This window comes from Dasypus novemcinctus, chromosome 11 (assembly GCF_030445035.2).
Source record: "Dasypus novemcinctus isolate mDasNov1 chromosome 11, mDasNov1.1.hap2, whole genome shotgun sequence".
Lineage (NCBI taxonomy): Eukaryota > Metazoa > Chordata > Mammalia > Cingulata > Dasypodidae > Dasypus > Dasypus novemcinctus.
In genome coordinates, this window is record NC_080683.1 from 62,951,796 (window position 1) to 62,975,113 (window position 23,318).

General features: G+C 44.2%; 1 protein-coding gene across 1 annotated transcript in view; it reads right to left on the reverse strand.

The window, feature by feature from the left end:
* The window catches only part of GABRR1 (gamma-aminobutyric acid type A receptor subunit rho1), a 48,574-nt gene that overhangs the window by 13,840 nt on the left and 11,416 nt on the right, over positions 1–23,318 (reverse strand). Inside the window, exons 2-4 of the mRNA XM_023587660.3 lie at positions 5,566–5,675; positions 4,568–4,635; positions 3,311–3,534 (exon numbers count right to left, since the gene is read on the reverse strand). Of these exons, the coding sequence (XP_023443428.2) occupies positions 3,311–3,534; positions 4,568–4,635; positions 5,566–5,675 (402 nt within the window). The remainder of the gene's footprint in view (positions 1–3,310; positions 3,535–4,567; positions 4,636–5,565; positions 5,676–23,318) is intronic.

The window sequence follows — 23,318 nt, forward strand, 5'->3', positions numbered from 1 at the left end:
ATGCCATAAGGACTTACATATTACCTGTTCCCCCAACAAATCTGAGAGAACAGCCTGATCCTATCACAGGAAAAAAACTTCTCATGGCTCTGACCCAGGGGGGTTAGGTAGTTTATCTCTAATTGCAAGATGTCTGCCAACTGTAGGCACACAAATACCAAGCTTTTCCAGTGGCCCCAGGAAGACCCACTCTCTCGGACCCAAGTTTAGAACGGAGTCTCTTTTCTCTCCACCCCACATCTCAGGGCTTGGGGTCAGGCATGGCCACAACTCCCTCCCAAGGAACATCTCACAGATCTTTTCTTCCTCCAGCCATCATTGACTCTTTCCAATAGTCATTAATCCTTTTTTATCTTGAAGTTGACTAGAAGTTCAAGAGTCATGGAATTGGTTTTGAACATTTCCTTAGTAAAATCTACCTAGCATGATAGAACATCTCTTTTGGAATTTCATTTTATTGTATCTTGGTGCTTAGGAAGCTTCAGTTTCACCATCCTGTTACCTGTCCCTCCTTGCTCTCTGCCCTGCCCTGCGCACACACGTCTATTTGCATCTGAATCATTTGGTCCCAAGTCTCTGTCCTCCACTAGCCTGCAGTCTCTCTCAGGGTGGTGACTTTATATCGTTAATCATGTCACCAGAGCAGAAGACAGAGCCTGGCAGGGTTTTCATTGCATAACCTTGGAGACCATCCTCACTCCCAGGAGATTCTTAATAAAAAGCTATTGAATGAATCAATGAGTGAAAGAGGTGGGAAGGCAGTTTATTAGAAAGGATTTTAGGAACTGACCTGATACTGATGGAGTTGACAATGCCTAGCTGCTCCATGTATTTCCCAAAATAAAACGCAAAGTGGTAGTCCTCGGTAACCTAGGCCTTTTTCCTTTTTTTATTCATTTAAAACCAAACCCATCGTTTTATTTTTAATGAAAAATCAAATAATCTGTTTTTAGGCACAAAGACTGAATGGAACTGTTTCCCCTGATAGGTGAGACTCACTGATAATTTCCATTCTGAATGTACAGGAGATTTCTACTCCCTGGTTTCTTCTGCTCTGCTTCCTATAGTAATTTCTCTTGGCTCATCAGAGCTGATTGTTAGATTTTTAGGAATTTTGCAAGCCAGTTGGTAAACACAGTCATTATTAAAAATTAAATTATATCAACTTATAACTAAATAAATTACATTAAAAGCAAAAATAATACTCAGAACTCATAACTTTCTGATTATTTGACTACCCTTTACTATTACCTATGCCCTTGAAGTTAATTACATCTATTACACCCAGATGGTAGAAGTGCTGTATGGGGAACTACTGCACGTCTCTTCCCCGCTTCACATTCAGTGACATCACATTGGTAGCTTGAAAATTACCATGATGGGAGTATTCACACCACAGAAATTGTTAATGCTACAGAGCAGGGCTTGATTTATTCTTTTGTTTACTGTCTGGACTTAAGAAAATGAGTGTATAGCCTTAAGAAATCAGATTAAACTTAAAAGTGTGCTATGTCTATAATCATTACATAGTGAATAGTATTAAAAATTGAGGAAATATTCTTCCAGTATTTAAAAGCTATTACCAATTCGGCAAAAATGTCACTCATGTCCGATGAATGTGCGAAATTTCTGCATAGTTCTTTGTTGTTTCAGTTTCATCTTATTCATTAATGTAAACAAAAATATCAGCCAACATTTATGTCAGAAATATGCTTGCTTGTCAATCATGTAAGCAAACAAATGCTCACAAACATTTGTCTGTAGACTGATTTTTGTTGGCATAGAACTGTGAAATCTGACAGTGGATTTTAGAAGAAATAGCAAATCATGCTGAAGTTATAAAGGTATGGAATTTATAATAAAGAGTATTGTTTACTTTATTTCATATGTAAATCATGTGCTATACATCCTTTGTATCAGTAATATTTCTAATAGACTTATGAATTTCTATACTTTTTTCCCAGGCAGCCAGTTGTCAAACATTTACTAACTCCCCACTGGTCCCGTCGCCTCACGGTCTAGTTCTCTTCAGTCTTGGCAGTGCTGTTGGATTGTGTTTTTATGTTGGTGTTTTTTGAATTTTAAGATACCTTGACCACCTGCCTCAGAAGTAAAGACTCCACAGAGAATTAACCCAGAGTGGCTTGGGGAAGGGATTGTACTCCTTGACCCTCCTGAGTTCTTCTGTGGGAGAAGGCATTTCAAGTCATGGAGATGAAACTCCCATAACCCCACTCTGAGTCTGATACCTAAATGCTTAAGTTCCAAGCCAGGATGAGCAAGGAGGGATGGTTATAAATATTCCTTTGGGGGTGGAGGGGACAGAAATTTAATTGTAACCCTTCTGGAAATGTCTAGGGGTGCCGGTCCATCTCTGACTCTAGTGATACACTGTGCAACCATCCAGGCACCCCTATGTACACAGTGGTGTGCAGATGCATCTTTACCACCAGTCAGCATGTGCGCTGAAATGAAGTCTGTAAGACTGAAACGTACCGTCCGCACAGGCGAAGGACTAAATCATAACGAGCAGCCCGGCCCCTTCTTTGAGGGCCTGCAGCTCTTCCTCACACCCCTCCCAGGATCAATTGAGCATCAGGAGTTTCTAAAGCTGGTCACGCAGTGAAAGCCAAGCTGTGGTGCTTGTGTTTAAGGAAAGCTTCTCCAGTTCAGTGCTTAAAAAGCAATTATACATTTCTAAGGCATCTGAGCTTGTGGGAAGAAAAGCATTTTATTCTTTATACTTTAAAAGTGGTGCTCAGAATGCTGCTTAAAGTCATAAAGTAGCCCAGGCTCCCCATAGTCTCTCAAGTAGGACACGGTGGTGAAAATGGGTGGAAAATATGGTTATGACTTGCCTGGTGAAGTAAAAGAAAATTTTTTTAACCAAAGTTCTAAAATGTATCTGAAAAGTGGGAAAGAGATTGGAGAAGGCAAGTCTTAAGTAGAATGTTTTATCTCTTTCTCTGACTCATACTAGAGAAATAAACATTTTTATTAAGTAAACTTTTAAAAGTTGAAATATAACATACAGGATAGTATATAAATCATGAGTATCAGCTTGAGAAATTTCTCCGAATGTGTTTTCCAGACATGTAAACTTAGTTTCCCTTGATGTTCAGATGAGACATTAGCAGCTACTGAAAAAGTAGAAGCTAGATGCATTAATATTCCAAGCCCAAAACCAAAATTGCTGTTGTGAAATGAATTATTTTCTTGGTTAAGACAATGCTTTAACTTACCTTCTGTGCTTTTGGGGTAAAAGAACTCTGCAGACCAAAAGGCACAAGAGGCCCTCTCTGGGCCTTACCTGAGGCTGTAGAGCACCTTCCCATCAGGCTGGACCCGCAGCATGACATTGTCCGTGGTGGTGTCGTGGATGAAGGAGCGCTTGGAGTGCACGAAAAACATGTCGGGGACCCAGATCTTCTTCACCAGCCGGCCGTCAAACGTCATGCTGAGGTTGTTGGTGCTTGGGAAAGACAGCCTCTCGTCCTTCCAGTAGTGCCTCAGGTAGAGGGTCATCGTGAAGTCCTGGGGATGGAGAAGGCAACGCCCCCCACACACAAACCACTGGGTGTCAGCAGGAGATTCTGAACACTGTGGAGCTCGTCACCCTGGCTGGGGGATGAGACTGAGCCAAATGCATCTCCTTCTTAACAGTCTTGCTTCTAGTCTCTGGGGTTTGCTACAGTAGGAGGAAGTGAATCCCGTGAGAGAGGGACTCAGCAAGAGGCCTGCAGCAGAAACACTGTCCCCAAGTGCCACGCCATCCTCTGGGCCTTTGCTGCTACACTAGGAAGGCTGCTACTACCAACAGCTGTGAGCCTAAGAGCTCACCAGGTCCACACACAGGGCAAGCCAAAGTGCCAGAGAGTTAATGTTTATGGAAGCAAGCCTCAGCCAGGGAGGAGGGTGGAGGATAAATAGCCCAGATCACTGAGTTCCATAGCCGTAACCAGTTTGATAGCCTAGTCCTTTTTACTTCCTTCCTTTCCCCATCTTATATCCCTGCACCCTTCAGTGTTTCCTCGGATCACCTCCCAAATAAACCAGTGGTGTTAGAATGCGTGTCTCAGATTCCGCTTCTTGGGAACCCAAACTAAGGCTCTAAAACATCCTGTAGGTCAAGGAGTTGCAGAACATTCCAGTTTCCGATTTGAACCTAGCAAAAAGAAAGAAAAGGGCCACTCTTTTGCTGCTTCTGCATTTCCACAGCCAGCCACAGAATCCTCAGTTGGAAGATGTGTCTGGCTGCATGGCAACTGCAACCTTGCCCCTTGCAGTTACTTTTGAGAGCCTTTGCCCAGAGTCACACATCCTGGTGGCAAGAGCCTGGGTGCTGGATGGGGGAAGACCAAGTTTGTCATATAACTCTGTTCCATACTAATTGGGTGGCTGTTGGCCAGTGTCTTAACCATCCTGAGCCATCTACAAATGAGTGTGGAAATTCCCACCTCCCTGGGGACTCCTGAGACAGAGTGACTCCAGGTGTATAGGGCAGCCTTGGGTCAACACAGGCCCAGTAGGTATCCCTGCGTGCAGCCCTGGTCAGAGAAGCACTCACCATGTCAACCTCTGAGATGCTATCCAAGCTCTCTACCTGCACATCCACGCCAACAGGAATGGCCCGACCTGGGGACAGAGCATGACAAGAGCATTTATTCTTTGGCTTAAACTTTTACTATGGAAGAGATAGGGAAGGGCAGCATTTTCCCTGGAACCTTGGGGTCGTGCCAGATTTGAAGGTTTTGGGGTTTCCACATGCCAACCTTAAGTCAACTAGAAAAGAAAGGTGGAATCACAGACTGCTTCCTGGAAAATGCCAGCAAAGTCTTGAAAAAATTTGTCTGAATCATTCAGGTGACTCTGAAATGATGAGATTCTTTGGTAACACGTGCTCATCTAAAGGTATGATGAAGACATAGGTAAAAGGGTGAGCCCTGCCAGCTCCCAGATCAGAACAAATTTAGTCCCAGGTTATTTTTTTTCAGAGCATAATCTGCTCTGAAACTCTCGTCTGTTCACCCAGAGTTTCATGTATGTTCATGTAAATACAGAGTCAACAAATTATGTTAACTCTTCTACATCTTGCTTTTTTTTTTTTTTTTTTTACTTTATATACATTGGATTTTTTTCCCCATATAAGGCATCCTACGCTACCTTAGTCCTTTTCACGCTAGCATTGCATTCCACCACGTGGTTGCCCCGTGGTCCTCTATTGGTGGGCATTTTTTTCAGAGCATTTTCAGGACTCAGCTTTGGCTGCAGCTGCCCCATCTTCCCTTTGCCTTTCCATCAGTCAGCTGCCAGCCTCACCAATCCTGAGCCATCCTTGTCAGGCACAGTGGCCCATGGTCAGCTTGCACCAGTCCAGACTGGCCACCAATCAGCAGGTGCCTCCTGAGAGTGCATGAGCAGAGTTAAGGGCAGGGTAGTGCAGATGCTCTGAAGATGCTGTGGTTTAGTGCAAATCTGTATGGTCTCTTCTCTTGACTTCCTGCCCACAGACAGAGAGAAGGACCTAAGTAAAGAGGACAACCTTCAAGAGAGCAAGTCTCATACCTCCAAAGCCAGGTCTCATGCTGAAATCATGGTCATCTATCCTCAGAAGCTGCTCAGATTTTGTCAGTGGTGATTTGGTTATGTCATGGCTTCGTTTTAGAATTGGGCTGCTGGGGGGGGGAAAAAACAACACAGATTGATTGCATATTCTAACCAAGCCAGATTTTTAAAAATACATTTGTATTCAGGCTTGATCTTGACAGGTTTGATGGGGTGTGTTCCTTCTTCTTTTCAGCTACTGGGTATCCCTTTTTCCTTTCTCTACCTTTCTGATTATGAACTGACCCAGAAAGTTCTCAACCATGGCCACCATTAAAATCACTGGAGGAATTTTAGTATATCGATGCATAAGCACTGCTCCAAAGATTCTGACTGGATCATCAAGGACCTGGAAATTGGTATTTTAACAGCTTCCCAGATGATTTTAATGTGTAGTCAAGGCTGATAACTGTTGACCCCGACCCCTACTAATAAGTGCAAATTCCCCCAAAGGGTCTCAGCCCTTTTTGAAGGGGTTCAGCTGGAGGGGAGAGCTGGTGGGTGTGGGCTGAGCCTGGCGCCCTGGGTCTCTGGTGGCCCACGCTGTGGAGCCAGGACTGACTTGCCTTCCTGTTGAATGCCAGCTAACCTGTCTCCAGGGGAGGCAACTCCTGTGCTGCTGTTTCTGAGTTGAAGCTAGGGTCATTTTTATTATAAATAGGCAATATATTCACAGGTTAAACCATTTTTATAAAACAGGATAGGACTGTACAACACAAACAATGAACTCTATTGTTAACAATGGACTGTAGTTAATAGTACAATTATAAAAATATTCTTTCATGAATTGTAACAAACGTACCACAGTAACACAGTATGTTAATAATAAAGTAGTCTATGGGAACTTTGTATTTACACAAGACTTTTCTGTAAACCTACTAAACTTTTCTAATTAAAAAAAGAATGAAAATAAAAGGAAATGCAGTGAAAAGTCAGCCCCCATCTCTGCTCCTATCCACTCCATTCCTCCTACATGTCCCTTTCTTATTAGTTTCTTGTCTGTTCACCCAGAGTTTCATATATATTCATGTAAATACAGAGTTAACAAATTATGTTAACTCTTCTACATCTTGCTTTTTTTTTTTTACTTTATATACATTGGATTTTTCCCCCATATAAGGCATCCTGAGCTACCTTAGTCCTTTTCATGCTAGCATAGCATTCCACCACATAGATAATTAACTTCCTTCCTGGTCCTCCTTATGCCAGCATCAAGTTTGTGTTCTCTCCGGGGTCAGTGGGATCCCCCTACCTCCTCACCACCATGCACACACATACTTTTCAGGTCCAAGTTCTAGTCTAGGTGAAGCTTGTTAAAACCCAGATCCCTGAACCCCTACCCACCACCCAATGCAGTTTCTGATTCAGAATTTGCATTTCTAACAAGTTCCCAGATGCAACTAAGGCTGCCAGTCTGGTCTGACACTTTAAGAACCACAGCCTGATGCATTTTATCCCTAGTACACACATTTTCCTCACTACAACTAGTTCAGTCTGCCTTTAAATCTTTCACCATCTTCTTTCCTGAAGAAATCTTTCAGCATTGCAGGGGCGAAAGTGTGGCTGGGAGACAAAGTCAGGACCCTGACCTCAATTCTGCCTGCCTGCTTCCTGCTGGTAGGTAACTCCTTTCCCTGAGACTCACTTTCTTCATCTGATAAAGTCCCATAACCTGACAGGGAGTGTGAGGATGAAATAAGACATTGTGTGTGGAGGCACTTTTTGGGCTATGAAGTGGCACAAGGCTGGAATGAGCCCCCATGGAGGAAATGAGGAAATAACTACCGGTAGAAAAGGAAGTGGTTCCAGTGAACAGGGAGGTGAGGAAGGTCAACCATGGCACCGGGGAGACAAGAGTGCCTACAACTGCAAGTAGGAGAATTGCATCCATCATCCATGTGGAATCTAAGCTCTCTCTTGATAAAGAGGTGGAGTAGACATAACCATCCCAGGGTCCACAGGGTGAAGGAATAGAGTATGGATTAGAGTGGGCTTACTGATATTCTACTATGGAACTATTGTGATTAGTAATGGAAGAAATGGTAATATTGATGTGGCAAAAGTGGCCACAGTAGCTGCTGAGGGTAGGGAGAGGGAAGAAGAGATGTGATGTGGGGGCATTTTCAGGACTTGGAGTTGTCCTGGGTGGTGCTGCAGGGACAGATGCTGGACATTGTATGTCCTGCCATGGCCCACGGGGCAGACTAGAGGAGTGTGTAAACTACAATGTAAACCATTATCCATGTGGTGCAGCAGTGCTCCAAAATGTATTCACCAAATGCAATGAATGTGCCATGATGATAAAAGAGGTTGTTGATGTGGGAGGAGTGGGGTGAGGGGGGTGGGGGGCATATGGAGACCTCTTTTATTTTTTGAATGTAACATTAAAAAAAATAGAGAGAAAAAAACCATATTAAATATTAAAAAGAAAAAAGGAAAAGAAAAGAAAAGAAAAGAAAAAAGAAAAAGTGGTTCAGGGAAAGCAGCAGAACTGGTGAGTCAGGAGGCAGCCACCCTGCTTGGGACAGAAGGGAGCAGGTGGAGGGTCTTCAAGACGAGAAGGCCAGGCCGTGGCTGCCGACACCCGCCCTCTCACCCGCTTCTTCCAGGAGCCTCTCCTCCCTTCCCTTTGAGGCGCCTCCTTCCTTCTGTCTCCCACCCTCTGCTTCCTACTCCTTAGCAATATGGGGTGGGGCTCCTGCAAGTCACTGCCCGTCGCTGCAGAGGTGCCGGGAAGAAGCGTCTTTCAGGGTGGGGTGCGTTTATGGCCATACTTGCCCAGCTTGTGGGGATCTCGCCAGCTTCTTGCCTCTGTCTTTGAGGCCTACCATGAAAATAAAAAAAAAACAAGACATTCCAGAGACAGTCTAGGTACTCAGATCAACCAAGTACCCTCACCCTGCAGATTTACTTCAAATCAAACCAGAACGAAATAAGAAAGGAAATAAAAACCTGTGAAACTTCAATATGCCAGTTTAGCTTTTTGATGAACATTTGCAAGTACCCAGAGGAGTAGGGATTAATTACTTGTGAGGGCTGATTTGAAGAGGTCTGACCTAAAATGCCTGAGATTGCCACCACTCTGTAAGAGGGTTCTGGAGGATGTGTGCATTTTAACTTGGATCCAAGGTAGACTCTTAATATGCAGAGTAGCACATTGCCTCGTGGACAGTATCACTTGGGCTTCACTTGGCTTCTGGTTTTGGCCAAATGGGAAGCACTGGCAGGAGATGAGAGAGCAGGAGGAGAGAGGGGCCGGGGTATTTAATTCCTCTCCGCTCCCTGCTTCAGTGCCAGGTGCTGGCAGTGGCTGTGTTGCTCTGTGAACACAGCTCTCACTGGGTTGCCCCTCTGCCATAATCCAGCTTTACACAGGCTCCAGTAATACTACTGCCCTTCAGACTTAAGAGTAGCCATGGCTTTTGGCTGCTCTTTGTCCTTGGGGGCATTAGCATGCTGGATTGTTCCCCAAGTCCTGCCTACAGCTCTGTGGTCATTTATTCAATGACCATTATTAGTTAAGCCCTTTTGAGTGCAATTTTATTTTCTGCCAGGACTTGACAGATGTGTAGGGATCATGTCCAGGCGAGTGAGAGAGAGGCAGGAGTGGGCTCTGCAGGACTGGGTCACAGAAGTGGGAAAGAGCTAAGAGCAAAGGAGGCTCCTCTGGGGTTGGCAGGCCATCAGAGACCCTGGTTGGCAAGGCCAGGAGGAGGCCACAGGCCACCGGGCAGAGCCACTCCCAACACGTGCGAGTTCAGTGAAGGAAGGAATCGGCCTCATTAAAGGACACCTGAGAAAGGAAGCAGGAGGGACCACAAGAGGGGGAAGGAATGGGAAACAAGTTTGACCTTGAGCCAGTCTGAAAGAGAACTGGACAGACTAAAGGGATGATTGTCAAATTTTGAGATGCCACTGCTGCGGGAAAATAGCTTGAATTTGAATGTGGGAACCTGGCTTGAAGTTGAAATGTTTCCGTAATGCAGATAAGAAGTGTGGGTTAGGAACCCTGGCCTTAACTAGACAGAAAGCTGTCTGGTCAGCATGAAAACTGTTTGCATGTGGAGACGTTTGAACTTTGTTACGGCCTGCTCCCTAGCATTGCCGGTGCTACAGTTTTAATAACAAGCAGCCTTGAAAGTAAACATAGATAACTACTGCTTTGTAATTTCTAATAAATACGATGTGGAAACTAGGGCCGAGGCTCTCAGTTCCAGAAGCTGTTGAGTCCCCTGGTCCCATCTGTATTTTCTCTCTTGTGTCTTTCTTTCCTTTTATTTCTTCAGTTCTGTGCCGCCTTCCCTTCGTGCAAACCTATTGCTGAGCTGGTCTCAGCAACTGGAGCCTGAACAGGGACTCGAGGGGAAGAAGAATCGCTTCAAATGAAACTAAAGGTGTTATCACGACGCAGAGCCCTGAGTGGTTTCGAAGGCCTTCCAGGTGCTTGGTGAGCAAGGACATTCTTGGGTACTTTAGCAGGGTTACCATGGGAAACAGAAACAGTTCACCTGTATGTCTGTCTCCTAAAACAATTCCTCAAGGTAAGAGGAGCCGAGGCCAGTGAGTCTCATATTTCAGAATTCTTATAGATTATAGAAAAATATTGCTCATTGTTGCCAGCAGTGGGAAGTTTAGAATTGGGAGATTAGGAAAGAGTAGAAAAAAAGAGTTTAAAAATTACAGGTACAAGGTGTTTTGCTCCCTCTTACTATTTGGTCCACTTGGACTATTATTAAATCTGTTTTGATACTAAATCTAAAGTTGTTTTGCCTTCAGCTCCTTCATTAATTGACTTTAGAAGTCACTTTCGGGAAGTGGACTTGGCCCAGTGGATAGGGTGTCCGTCTACCACATGGGAGGTCCGCGGTTCAAACCCCAGACCTCCTTGACCCGTGTGGAGCTGGCCTATGTGCAGTGCTGATGCGCGCAAGGAGTGCCGTGCCACGCAGGGGTGTCCCCCACATAGGGGAGCCCCACGTGCAAGGAGCATGCCCCATAAGGAGAGCCACCCAGCGCGAAAGAAAGTGCAGCCTGCCCAGGAATGGCGCCACTCACACAGTGAGCTGATACAACAAGATGATGCAACAAAAAGAAACACAGATTCCCTTGCCGCTGACAACAACAGAAGCAGACAAAGAAGAACATGCAAGCAGATAGACACAGAGAACAGACAACTGGGGGGGGGGGGGGAAGGGGAGAGAAATAAAATAAATAAATAAATCTTTAAAAAAAAAAAAGAAAGTCACTTTCCCCTCTGCTGCCACCTCCTCCCTCTCTCATACCCGGAGAAGCTCAGCCAAACTTGTCAGCTTTACAACAGGGCATCTTGAAGGCCAGAACAGAGGGAAATCAAGTTGAACAACTTGTACAAGGAGAGGATAAGTCACAAATACAATGTACTGTACAGGCAAAAGTGCTAAAATAAGCCCCTTATTAGTAAATTCATGCTTGTAAGAAAACTCTCTGTTAAAGTGTTAACTAAGATAAGGAAAATATTCTGGCAGCAACTGTGCAAACCCCCCTTATGCTGCCTACATGATAATGTGGCTGTGGGCTAGTGGGGGGTAGTAGAATTAAACCTCTGGAAGATGAGGAAAACATGGCAACTTTAGTGTTCTGTTTTGTTTCCATGCTGCTTCTGATTGGGCCTATTTAACCAAATTAATAAAATTAGTACAAAATTTTTATCAAGTTGTTAAAAGGAATTTTCGGTTTTGAATCAATAGCTTACTCCTGAACATTTTTAGTGTAGTCTTAAAGAGTAGAAATCCAAAAAATGTGTGTTAACTGTCTGTCTAAACTGCTAAATAAGAGCTTAGCTGCATTTATGCTGCTCAAGTTATTCTAGTTAGAATAACTGGTTGCTGATTACTAATAAAAGTGTTTCCAAGAACAAGCTTGCATGTTACAGGCAACATGGATTCTAGAAGAAATCTTAAAAGCAGTAAAATCTAAGATGTGAAATGATGGAGTGCTTTAAAAACAGCTATAGCAAAAAAGTAAGAATTGTGAGTCAAGTTGTAAACTTTATGTTTCTGTTGGTGTATTGTAATTGCTTTTGTGTTTGTCTGTTTGTTCAATGTTAGTGTATATTTTGATACCTCCAGATGGTAATATAAATTAATAAATAAAAATTTCTAAAAGAGTTCTATTCAGATGGCCAAAAAATTAAATAAGCACTTATATTAATACATAAGTTTAAATGTTAATAAGATCTCTACAATGATAAAAATTATAAGTCTTGATTAACAAAATTACTATAAGTCTTCATAAAGAATAGTTCTTGCCTAAATTGAAATGAATAGTTTATTTTTCTTCACAGGGTAAAATGAAGGATGTGAAACTTAAATAAATATTAAAGAAGGTAAAAAGTTTGTGGGAGTGCTGACTGAAATTTAATAAGCTGTTCAAAAAAAGTGTGTTTTGTCCTAAAATAAGATGGCTGGTTTTCATAAAATCAGGATGAACATATGCAGGACAGGACTTGAATGCATATGGCAAGTTGTAGAAAGTATTATGGTAACATTAAATAAGGGAATGTTGTCTGTGAAGGTGAAATTTGTCTTAAAATAATATAATTATAGTCTATATGGTTATAAATACTTATAAGAAGTTTATGGAAGCATTGTTTGAATTAAAGTGTTTACATGGCTAATTCCAAGAAGTCATTATTAAACAGAAACTGAATTGATAATAACAACAAAAAGTAATTTTATAAGAGGAAAACTTGTTGGCAGCCAGCCTCCCCTTGTTTTTAAACTTGTTTTTAAAGACTGTTTCTAGTATTGCATGCTACTAGGTATTTAAAATAAAGTTATTTTTGCATATAACCAAACCAAATCATTATTTTTAAAAGTTTGTTTAGTGTTAATGGTAATTGTATGTTGTAAGAAGTTTGCTTGGAGACAGGTTCCAAAATCATTTTGGTAACTCATGTATGTAGGATGTATATAGAATGTGTTTTTATTATTAAAGAAACAAAATAATTTTGTCCTAAGATAAAATGATTGGTTATTAGAAAGAATAAACTGTGGGACAAAGCCTGAATGAATACTGAAAGTGCAGAAGGTACATGGAAAAGGAATTTTTATGGTTAAAGTTGAGTAAGATTTGATGGGTCTATCTATATAGTTTTAAAAGCTTTAGTATCGAATAGTATATTGATGCAAAGTTAAAATTTAGTTCTTTCTCAAAGTTTCTCAAGTCATTGGTCTGTTTTAGTAAAAGTTTATAAAGAGTTTTTCTTCTGAATAATCAGTATACAAAAAAAGGTCTGTTTTATCAGAATAGATTCTTGTAGTTTAACCTTATCATTTCCTTGGTTTTTTAAGAAGCAAGTCTCATCACTTTTAAAGGAACATAATGTTCAAACCTGCTTTCTCAAAGTCAGATCCTGAAAAGTATCTTTTATTTCAAACTATTGCAAAGAATTTGTTCTTTTACCTAAAAAAATTTAAAGTAATAAAATAGTTAAGTTCCTTTAATATGTTGTAAGTTGAATGGAAAGTGTTTTAAAGTGTTATAAAATTAAATGGATTATTTAACCCTCTGCTAATTAAAGTTGCAGGGGAGCCCCACACACAAGGAATGTGCCCTGTAAGGAGAGCCGCCCCGCGTGAAAGAAAGTGCAGCCTGCCCAGGAATGGTGCCGCACACACGGATAGCTGACACAACAAGATGATGAAACAAAAAGAAACACAGATTCTCGTGCCGCTGACAACAACAGAAGCAGACAAAAAAGAACACACAGCGAATGGACACAGAGAGCAGACAATGGGGGGGGGGTTGGTGGGAAAAGGGAAGAGAAATAAATAAATCTTAAAAAAAAAAAGCTGTATGAATGAAAAGTTCTTATGAATACTTAAAGAGTGTATAAACTTCCTGGAAATTTACCAATGTTTCAGCGTAATATTAGACAAAAATACAATGTTGTTAATCATGGTTGTAATTATTTAATAGTATGTGTCACAGAAACAACCTCTAACCGTAAATTAAAGTAACACCACTGCTATATGCAGCAGTCCCAAATATTGCTAGTTTGTTGCAAGAAATTAATATCCAACTGTGTCACTATCACTTTGTTTTAAAACTTGCTAAGACTTTCTTTAGTATTTCCTTAGGCAAGTCAAGCCAGCCGGCATTCTCCTACCTATAGAAATGTAAACAATGGCCTTATGGCCTTTGGCAGTGCCTCCCCAAGGCTGTGTGCATAACCCAATCTTCTTCCTTGGCCTGTTGGCAAAGAATCTGGCTGCATAGAAGACATTTGTGGCTGCAACCCTACTGATGACATTACCTTAACCAGTAATCCTGTTTTCAGAATTAAAAGAAACATCAGAGACAATAGTACCTTAAGAGTTAAAATAGGCAAACAGTTGGGACAGGCTGCAAGGTCCTTGCTGCTCTATCAAATTCTTAAATGTTATTTGCTTGGGTAAGACAAAACTATAACCTCTGTGTAATTGATAAAGTACAATGTTTTCTCATGTTAATGTAGTTTGTAATATTGTTGGAATACTAAAAATCTTTCATCCCTCACTTAGCTCAAATATTAAAACCATTGTACGTGTTAATTGGGAAAGGTCCTTCTTGGGAGTAGGAGGACCTCCAGCAGGCTGCTTTAAAAAATAAAAAAAAGAGGGAGAAGGTGGACAATGACTTAGCCTGTGAATTGGATATGGTCAGCATCAATATTGGCTTTGGGTGGGGTTTGTGGCAAAGGCAGCATTCTAAACAAGTACCTCTTGGATTTTAGTCACAATTCTGGGAAGGGGCTAAAAGTACAATATAAAAAAGCAATTGTGTGCAATATAAGAAACCCTGCTGAAAGTGAAAGGCTTAACCCGATAGTGTCTGGTCACTCTGAAGACTGCCATCCCTGTCTAGGGGTGTGCGACGGCTTGCTCGGTCGGTAGAGGTGGGGTCTGGCTGCGGACGAGGGGTCGGTCCCGCTTGGGACGAGGGATCGGTCCCGCTTGGGACGAGGGGTCGGTCCGGCAGCAGACGAGGGGTCGGTCTCACAGGGGTTGCGCGGTTCAGCTGACGGGGTCGCCCGGAGAAGCAGGCGACGAACTGGGGACAAGGGAGGCCAGGCCCTTGGGGCTCTCAGGACTGGAGGGCGCACGGCAGAAGAACTACCGCGGAGACAAGGTAAACACGCAAGTCCACTTTATTGAGGGAGAGGCAACAGTTTTATAGGGGCTGGGGAAGGCTGATTGGTCAGAGCCACGCCCTGTTCTGATTGGTTGCAGGAGAAAGGTCAGTGGGCGGTGCTGGACGGGGGAGGGGTGGTGGTTAGGGATTGGCTGTCGCTGTTGCTGGGGGAAGTGGCAGGGTTTAGGGATTGGTGGCTGCTGTTGCTGGGGTGGAGGGCAGACTTGAGTTTCCCGCCCACGCCTGGCTGTTGCTGCTGTCGGGGGAAGGGAAAAGGGCAGACTGGAATTTTCCGCCCTGCGCCTGCGCAGGGAGAAGGAAGAAGAAGGGTGCCACCCCACAAGGCATCGTGTGGCGCTATCCGGGAGGAGGGGCGGCCGCGGAAGCATGGCTGCCGAGAAGGGGAGACCCGAGGGCACTCTGTGCCCATGCCGAGCTTCCTTCAGGGGTGGCGGTGGGCCCGACCAACCACCCTATTATGGGGGCAGCGGAATTAGGCCTACCGCGGCCGCTCCCCTCGCCAGGCCAGCAAACCACACTTCAGCCCGAGGGGTGACCGCAGGGGTGGATTGCAAATACTAAAACAAAACAGAAACGATGGACTGTTGTAAATCACCCTCTATGAGGAAGAAATCTGTGGGAGAACATCTGGGATGCCTGCCAGTAGCGACAGATAACTGTCTATCATGTCCCTGCCCACTCCTCTAACATCTCTCTTAGGACTGTTGAGGCAGATGCCTTCATGAAGATCCAGAGCCATACCATGGGGACCTGAGAAGAAGCAGAGTGGCTCCACCGGAAAGGTGATCATCACGAGTACCAGACCTTGTGGTGCCTAGCCCAGCAGTTCTGGCTGCCTGTTACTTGCCAATAGCTCATGGACTTCACCCATGAGCGTCCATCATGCTCACTTCAATGACTGTGACATCGGACGCCTCCTGCTCTTGGGAGGGATGAGGTAGGCTTTCACTGCTGCAGACACTGCATCGGGACTCTTATAACAAGACACCTACTATTTTCTAACTAGAAAAAGAATCATCACAACAATGGACTAAGTTTAAATTCAACACTGAGTTGTGGCCCCAGGTCCAATACAGATGCTAACAGTGAGACCAACGAAGGCATTGAAATCATGAGTTAAAGTTCCAGGTGCCCCACAGCCCAAAATGGGGGAGTAACAATAATTCGTCACTGCCTATGTCTCAAATTATACAAACTGGGGGAAATGAGGTCATTTTTGATTGAGTACTGGCCTATATTTCCGTAATGCAGATGAGAAGTGTGGGCTTAGGAACATTGGCCTTGACTAGACAGAACACTGTCTATATAGCCTTGCTAGTTGAGAATTTTAAGCCCATGAGAAATGAAAATCTATTCATTAAATGTCTGCTAGTTGGAAGTCTTATTGTTTGTTGTTGTATAATCTACTGCAGTTATAGATTATGTATAAAATGCAGTTTTGAGCTTGGTAGAAGAATTACAAACTGTAAATATGTGACGCCTACAAAGTGATTAGAATATATCTAGTTGTTGTGTGACCCCCTATGTATATAATAGCAGTGATATTCCTTAGAAATCAGACAAATGTCATTTGCATGGTCATAAAAACAATTTAAGCTTAGATATTTCTCAATTACAAGCCCAAATAAAAAGCATTCAACATGCTCATTTGCAATTGCTTCCTGCCTCACAAACTATGGCAGGAATTGTGGGTGGATTAAGGTCCCTGAAACCTATGATATGGATTAAGAGATGGGGAGAGGGTCTTCTAGGAGGTATATTAATTATCTGTTCCTATCTGTTTTGTATGTATTTACTTCTCAGATGTATGCTACAAACCCTCTAGGGTATGAAGCAGCAAGAAATCTCTAAATTTGCCTTCACTGCTTTGCAAAAACAAAAAAGGGGGAGATGTGGGAAAATAGCTTGAATTTGAATGTGGGAACCTGGCTTGAAGTTGAAATATTTCCATAATGCAGATGAGAAGTGTGGGCTTAGGAACATTGGCCTTGACTAGACGGAACACTGTCTGGTCAGCATGAAACTGTTTGCATGTGGAGACGTTTGAACTTTGTTACGGCCTGCTCCCTAGCATTGCCGGTGCTACAGTTTTAATAACAAGCAGCCTTGAAAGTAAACATAGATAACTACTGCTTTGTAATTTCTAATAAATACGATGTGGAAACTAGGGTCGAGGCTCTCAGTTCCAGAAGCTGTTGAGTCCCCTGGTCCCATCTTTATTTCCTCTCTTGGGTCTTTCTTTCTGTCCTTTTATTTCTTCAGTTCTGTGCTGCCTTCCCTTCGTGCAAACCCATTGCTGAGCTGGTCTCAGCACACTGCCTTTGACTTCATGAGGCTCAGATTCTACCCTAGAAAAGACTGATAATGTAAAGGAGAAGATGAAAACAACCCAGACATAACCACTGTCATGCTGTATGTATCTATACAGTATTCTAAGAGAGAGAGAGAAAAACCGTAACTTACTTTTACACTCAGGTTATATCATGCTATCCATGCTATTGGCCATTCAGGGGGGTGATTATTAATCTTGAAATGAACTATTAGTCACAGCAAGTAATAGGAATGACTAACATGCTTGAGGATTACTATGTGCCAGTCCTGCTGCCAGGAATTTTGGTTAGATGTGGAAGGACCGAGATGATCTGTTCCTTAACATAGGGACCTTGTACAGACCTTGTATAAAATTAGTGCCCAATGAATGTGTATTGAATGAACCTCAGGAAGCTATGGGGAAGGGATAGACATGTCCCACGTTATGAGGGATAGGATGACATTTGAGACATCTTTTTGGACTGAGCACCCATCTTACCACCCATTCCCATTCATTTCTACTGAAAAGAAAGAAAAGTTCCAACTGTGGAGTTTATTGTTATTTGCTTGTTGTAGTTCCCAGTCAATCTCTGTGTGTACTACGTTTTCCCAGTGCAGGTCTCAGAGCTCTCTTGGAGGTTAGCTAGAGCAGGGTTGGGGCTCATTCAGCTAACAGCAGAGCATCTGGCAAATTACATCTCACTTAACTGATTATGTCATCTCTGAGAAGATTGAGAACTTAATTTTGACAAGGAATCAAGAACTGGCTATGGAAAATGATCTTGCTTTCTTGGCATTTGTAATAGCCAAGGAAATAAATTCCTACATATAATCTAAAACATCCTGATGTCATCCTCAACCCTACCCTCTTGTTAACAGTGTCATCTGGGGCCACGAGAATAGCTGGGCATTTCGTAGTCTGCACAAAGGCCCTGCTGAGAGACAGGTGAGGGCTGAAATCCAGCCCCAGCTCCTCTGCTTGTAGTGTCTGCCCATAAGGTCACCATTTTCTATTATAATATACACAAAGGCCTTGCATAGGCCAGCTGGGGCCTTGCCCACCCTGTCAGTCAGCCAGTCCTGGCTGAACCTTCTCGAAATCTCTCTCCTGGGAAGCAGATGTGGCTCAAGCAATTGAGCCCCTGCCTAACACATTGAGGCCCCAGGTTCGGTTCCTGGTGCCCCCTGGAGAAGATAAGCAAGACAGGGAGCTGGTCCAATGGGCAGGCACGGCAAGCTGACATAACAAGATGATGCAACAAGGAGATAAAAAAGGAAAGACAATGAGAGACAAAATAAAGCAGGCAGCTGAGGTGGCTCAAGCGACTGAGCACCTCTCTCCCACCTAGGAGGTCCCAGGTTCAGTTCTCGGTGCTTCCTAAAGAGAAGACGAGCACACAGCAAATGGACACAGTGAACACAAAACAACAGGGGGGTGGGGTGGGTATAAATAAATAAAATAAATCTTTAAAAAAAAATCTATCTCCCCATCTTTGCCTCTCCAGTCCCACTGCCTGGTGTATCATCATTTCTCAAATAGGAGGCAGCAGGCCTCCCTGCCTCTGGTCTGATCCTTCTGTAATCTAACCATCACACCAACCCCCTCTTAAAACTCTTGACCCTCCAAATAAACTATAAAAAGGAGGTCTATAAGACCCATAAAAAGGCTCCTGCCCACCTTCCCAGCCTCAGCCTCCACTTCTTGTGGTTGCCAGTTGCAATGCCATGCCTTTGTTTCTGCTTTCCCATCTGTCTGGAACGTCCTTCTGACCAATCTCCACACCCCTTTTTTCCGAAGCAACTCTGTGGGCTCCCAGATCAAATATTACCCCCTTAGGGAAGACTTCCTGGACTTCCTCATTCCCCCTGGATTCAGAGCTTTCTTCTTTGCACTAGAGCACAGGCTGGCCTGAGTGGAGCGGGGCTTTCTGACCATCCCACTCACCTCACTGTGAGCTTTAAAAGGAGGGATTCTGGGAAACGGACTTGGCCCAGTGGTTAGGGCGTCCGTCTACCACATGGGAGGTCTGCGGTTCAAACCCCGAGCCTCCTTGACCCATCTGGAGCTAGCCCATGCGTAGTGCTGATGCGTGCAATGAGTGCCCTGCCATGCAGGGGTGTCCCCCACGTAGGGGAGCCCCACTCGCAAGGAGTGCGCCCCTTAAGGAGAGTCGCCCAGCACGAAAGAAAGTGCAGCCTGCCCAGGAATGGCACCCCCCACACTTCCCATGCCTCTGATGACAACAGAGGCGGACAAAGAAACAAGACGCAGCAAATAGACACAGAGAACAGACAACCAGGGGAGGGGGGAATTAAATAAATAAATAAATCTTTAAAAAAATAAAAATAAAAGGAGGGATTCTGTCTTATACCTCCCTGTATTCCCAACTCCTAGCAGTGTACAGAGCTCCGGTTTTTACAAACATGTGTACAAAATATGGAAAGAGAAGCACAAATCCATAAAAGAGGTTAATGGACCTGTAAGAAATGTGCTAAGGAGGCAAAATGTGCCAAAATTTTGAGACCAGACTCAAGAAAGGTGCCAAAAAATGGATTTTACACCAAAAGCAGAACTACAAAAGAAAAAATAGGCAAAATTAAAACCTTTTGAACATCAAAGACACCATGTTGAGTGAAATAAGCCACACACAAAAACACAAATATTGTATGATTTCATGCGGTCACCCCTCGGGCTGAAGTGTGGTTTGCTGGCCTGGCAGGGGAGCGGCCGCGGTAGGCCTAATTCCGCTGCCCCCATAATAGGGTGGCTGGTCGGACTCACCGCCACCCCTGAAGGGAGCTCGGCATGGGTGCAGAGTGCCCTCGGGTCTCCCCTTCTCGGCGGCCATGCTTCCGTGGCCGCCCCTCCTCCCGGATAGCGCCACACGATGCCTTTTGAGGCAACACCCTTCTTCTTCTTTCTCCCTGCGCAGGCGCAGGGCGGAAAATTCCAGTCTGCCTTTTCCTTCCCGCCCCGCAGCAACAGCCAGGCACAAGGCGGGAAACTCAAGTCTGCCCTCTACCCCAGCAACAGCAGCCACCAATCACTAAACCCTGCCACTTCCCCCAGCAACAGCAACAGCCAATCCCTAACCACCACCCCTCCCCCGTCCAGTACCGCCCACTGACCTTTCTCCGGCAACCAATCAGAACAGGGCGTGGCTCCGACCAATCAGCCTTCCCCAGCCCCTATAAAACTGTTGCCTCTCCCTCAATAAAGTGGACTTGCGTGTTTACCTTGTCTCCGCGGTAGTTCTTCTGCCGTGCGCCCTCCAGTCCTGAGAGCCCCCGACAAGGGCCTGGCCTCCCTTGTCCCCAGTTCGTCGCCTGCTTCTCTGGGCGACCCCCTCGTCGCCGGCTTCGCCGGGCGACCCCGTCAGCCAAACCGCGCAACCCCTGTGAGACCGACCCCTTGTCCCAAGCTGGACCGACCCCTCGTCCGCAGCCAGACCCCACCTCTACCGACCGAGCAAGCCGTCGCAATTTCATTTATAGGAAATACTTAAAATAAGTGAATTCATAGACACAGAGCAGAATAGTGGTTATCAGGCTCTGTGGTGAGGGGAAAATGGGGAGTTACTGCTGAAAAGCTACTGAGATTCTGTTTGAGATGATGAAAATGTTCTAGAAATGTATAGTGGTGAAAGTTACAAAACATTGTCAGTGTACTTAATGTCACTGATTTGTACATTTTAAAAATGGTTAAAATGATCTTTATGTTATGTATATTTTACCACAAGTTTTTAAAAAGCAAGCAAGGAAAAAAGCGCCGAAGACAACAAACAGAAAAAAAATTTAAGTTGTTTTCTAAACCAGGAGAGTCAGGTAGAGGGAAAGAAACTACTTGGAGAAGATGGGACAATGTTAATAGACGATTACGATAAGGCTGGAATTCTCCTAACAGAATCCAATGTTGTTGTTGTTTTCATATCCCCACCCCTTTGTGGCTTTTTGTGTGCTGTCTGCTTTCTGTGTCCATTCACTGTGCGTTCTTCTGAGTCTGTATTATTTATTTTATTTCCCCTCCCCCCTTGTGGCTTGCTTGCTGTCTGCACTCTGTGTCCATTCTCTGCGTGATCTTCTGTATTTTTGCTTGTCTCCCTTTTTTTTGTTGCGTCACCTTGCTGAGTCGGCTCTCCATGGTGCTTTCAGGTCAGGCGACTCTCCACAGTGTGCGGGCAAGCCTGCCTTAGCAAGGAGGCCCTGGGACGTGAACCCAGGGCCTCCCATATGGTAGATGGGAGCCCAATTGATTGAGCCACAGCCGCTTCCCTCCAGTGTTATTTTGATATTCTCCATCAAAGAGAATAGTCTTCAAACTGGGGACGGGAGACTAGAGAGAATTAGTAGCTGCCTGGGATAGTGAAAAGATGAGATGTCTAACTCAGTGATTCTCAACTCTAATTAGCACATTAGAATCACCTGGGGAGCTTCAGCAAACAATCCCAGGCCACACCCCAGACCAAGTAAATCAGAGCCTCTGAGGGTAGGGACCGGCTCTCAACAGTTTTTGAACTTCCTCAGGTGACTCCAATGTTCAGTCAATGTTAAGAACCTCAGTTCTACTTGTTTTTAATGGACCGCAGGCCTACAGACCCAGATGAATTACATCACAAGAAATTTAAGGATACATCAGCAGAGAAACTTGGAAAATAGGAGAGAGGTCAGAAGACGAGAGATGGGAAAATGCGATCTTGATATTCACAAAGGAGAAAAAAGCAACCACGGAGGCTAAGCTCCAGGTTGATTCCTAGCTATGGTTTTTGTTTGTTTGTTTGTTTTTATTAAATTGTCTTTTTTATAAGGTATATAGATCCCAAAAAATGCTAGATTAAAAAATATAAGAGGTTCCTACATACCTCACACCTAACCCCCCCACACTCCTCCCACATCAACAATCTCTTTCATCAGTCTATGGCATATTCGTTGCATTTGGGGAATACATTTTGGAGCACTGCTGTACTGCATGGATTATAGTTTACATTGTAGTTTACACTCTCCCCCAGTACATTCAGTGAGTTATGGCAGTATATATATTGTCCAACATCTGTCTCTGCAATATCTTTTAGGACAACCCCACGTCCTGAAAATGCCCCCACATCTCATCTCTTCTTCCCTCTCCCTGTCCTCAGCAACTACCGTGGCCACTTTCTCCCGATCAATGCTATAGTTTCCTCCATTACTAGTCACAGTAGTTCTATAGTAGAACACCAGTAAGTTCACTCTAATCCATATTTTATTCCTCCATCCTGTGGACCTGGGTTGGTAATGTCCACTCCACCTCTATATTGAGATGGGGCTTAGATCCCACGTGGTTGATGGATGTGATTCTCTTGCTTGGAGTTGTAGGCACTCTCAGTTCACTGGTGTGGTGGTTGACCATCTTCACCTTCTTGTTAGCCGACCTGTGCAAGTTCAGCAAACCACAGAGTAGGAGCTGCAACTCTGCTGAGGCTCAGGGCCCAGATGGCACATGGACAGTCCAGAGATTCAGGTCTCCTGAGCATACACCAACCCCAGCACCAACCACAGATTCAGTAAAAGTGGCAGAAGAGGCATATGTAGAAAGTCCACATCTGAGTCCAACTCCATCACACTCGGGAACATAAATTCCAAAGTAGAACCCACTGGCAAGGCACTGAACTCCAGAGCCAACTGCCATGATTGTAGAACCTATGTGTCTCCATAGCCTTCAGGAGCACCAGTACCTGGGGTTGTATCTACTTTGGCTGTTTCTGGGATCCTGCTGAGGCATGTGTAAGCACTACCCCTCTGATGACCTCCTGGCTCTTTTTTGAAGACTCTTAGCTATATATACTCATTTGTCTTTACCATTTCCCCCTTTTATTCAAGGTCTTTTTCTAGTTGCATCACCAGTTAGTGATTGGTAGTAATCCCTTGGTGCTGGGGAGTCTTATCCTGGGAGTCATGTCCCACAGTGGGGGGAAGGTAATGAGTTTACATGCTGAGTTTGGCTTAGAGAGTGGCCACATTTGAGCAACATGGAGGCTCTCAGGAGGTAACTCTTAGGCACCCTGCAGCTCTAGGCCTAGTTCAAATTTCAGGCACACAGGCTCATAAGCATAGTCATCAGTATCAAGGGCCCATCATTGGGCCATCCTTCTTCACTGGTCTTTGCCCTTCCACTTTGGGGATTGTTGCTGTTCCACTGGGGAATGTGGCAGAGCTCCCCTGGCTATGAACTCAGCACTCCCTCAGTTGTCGTTTAT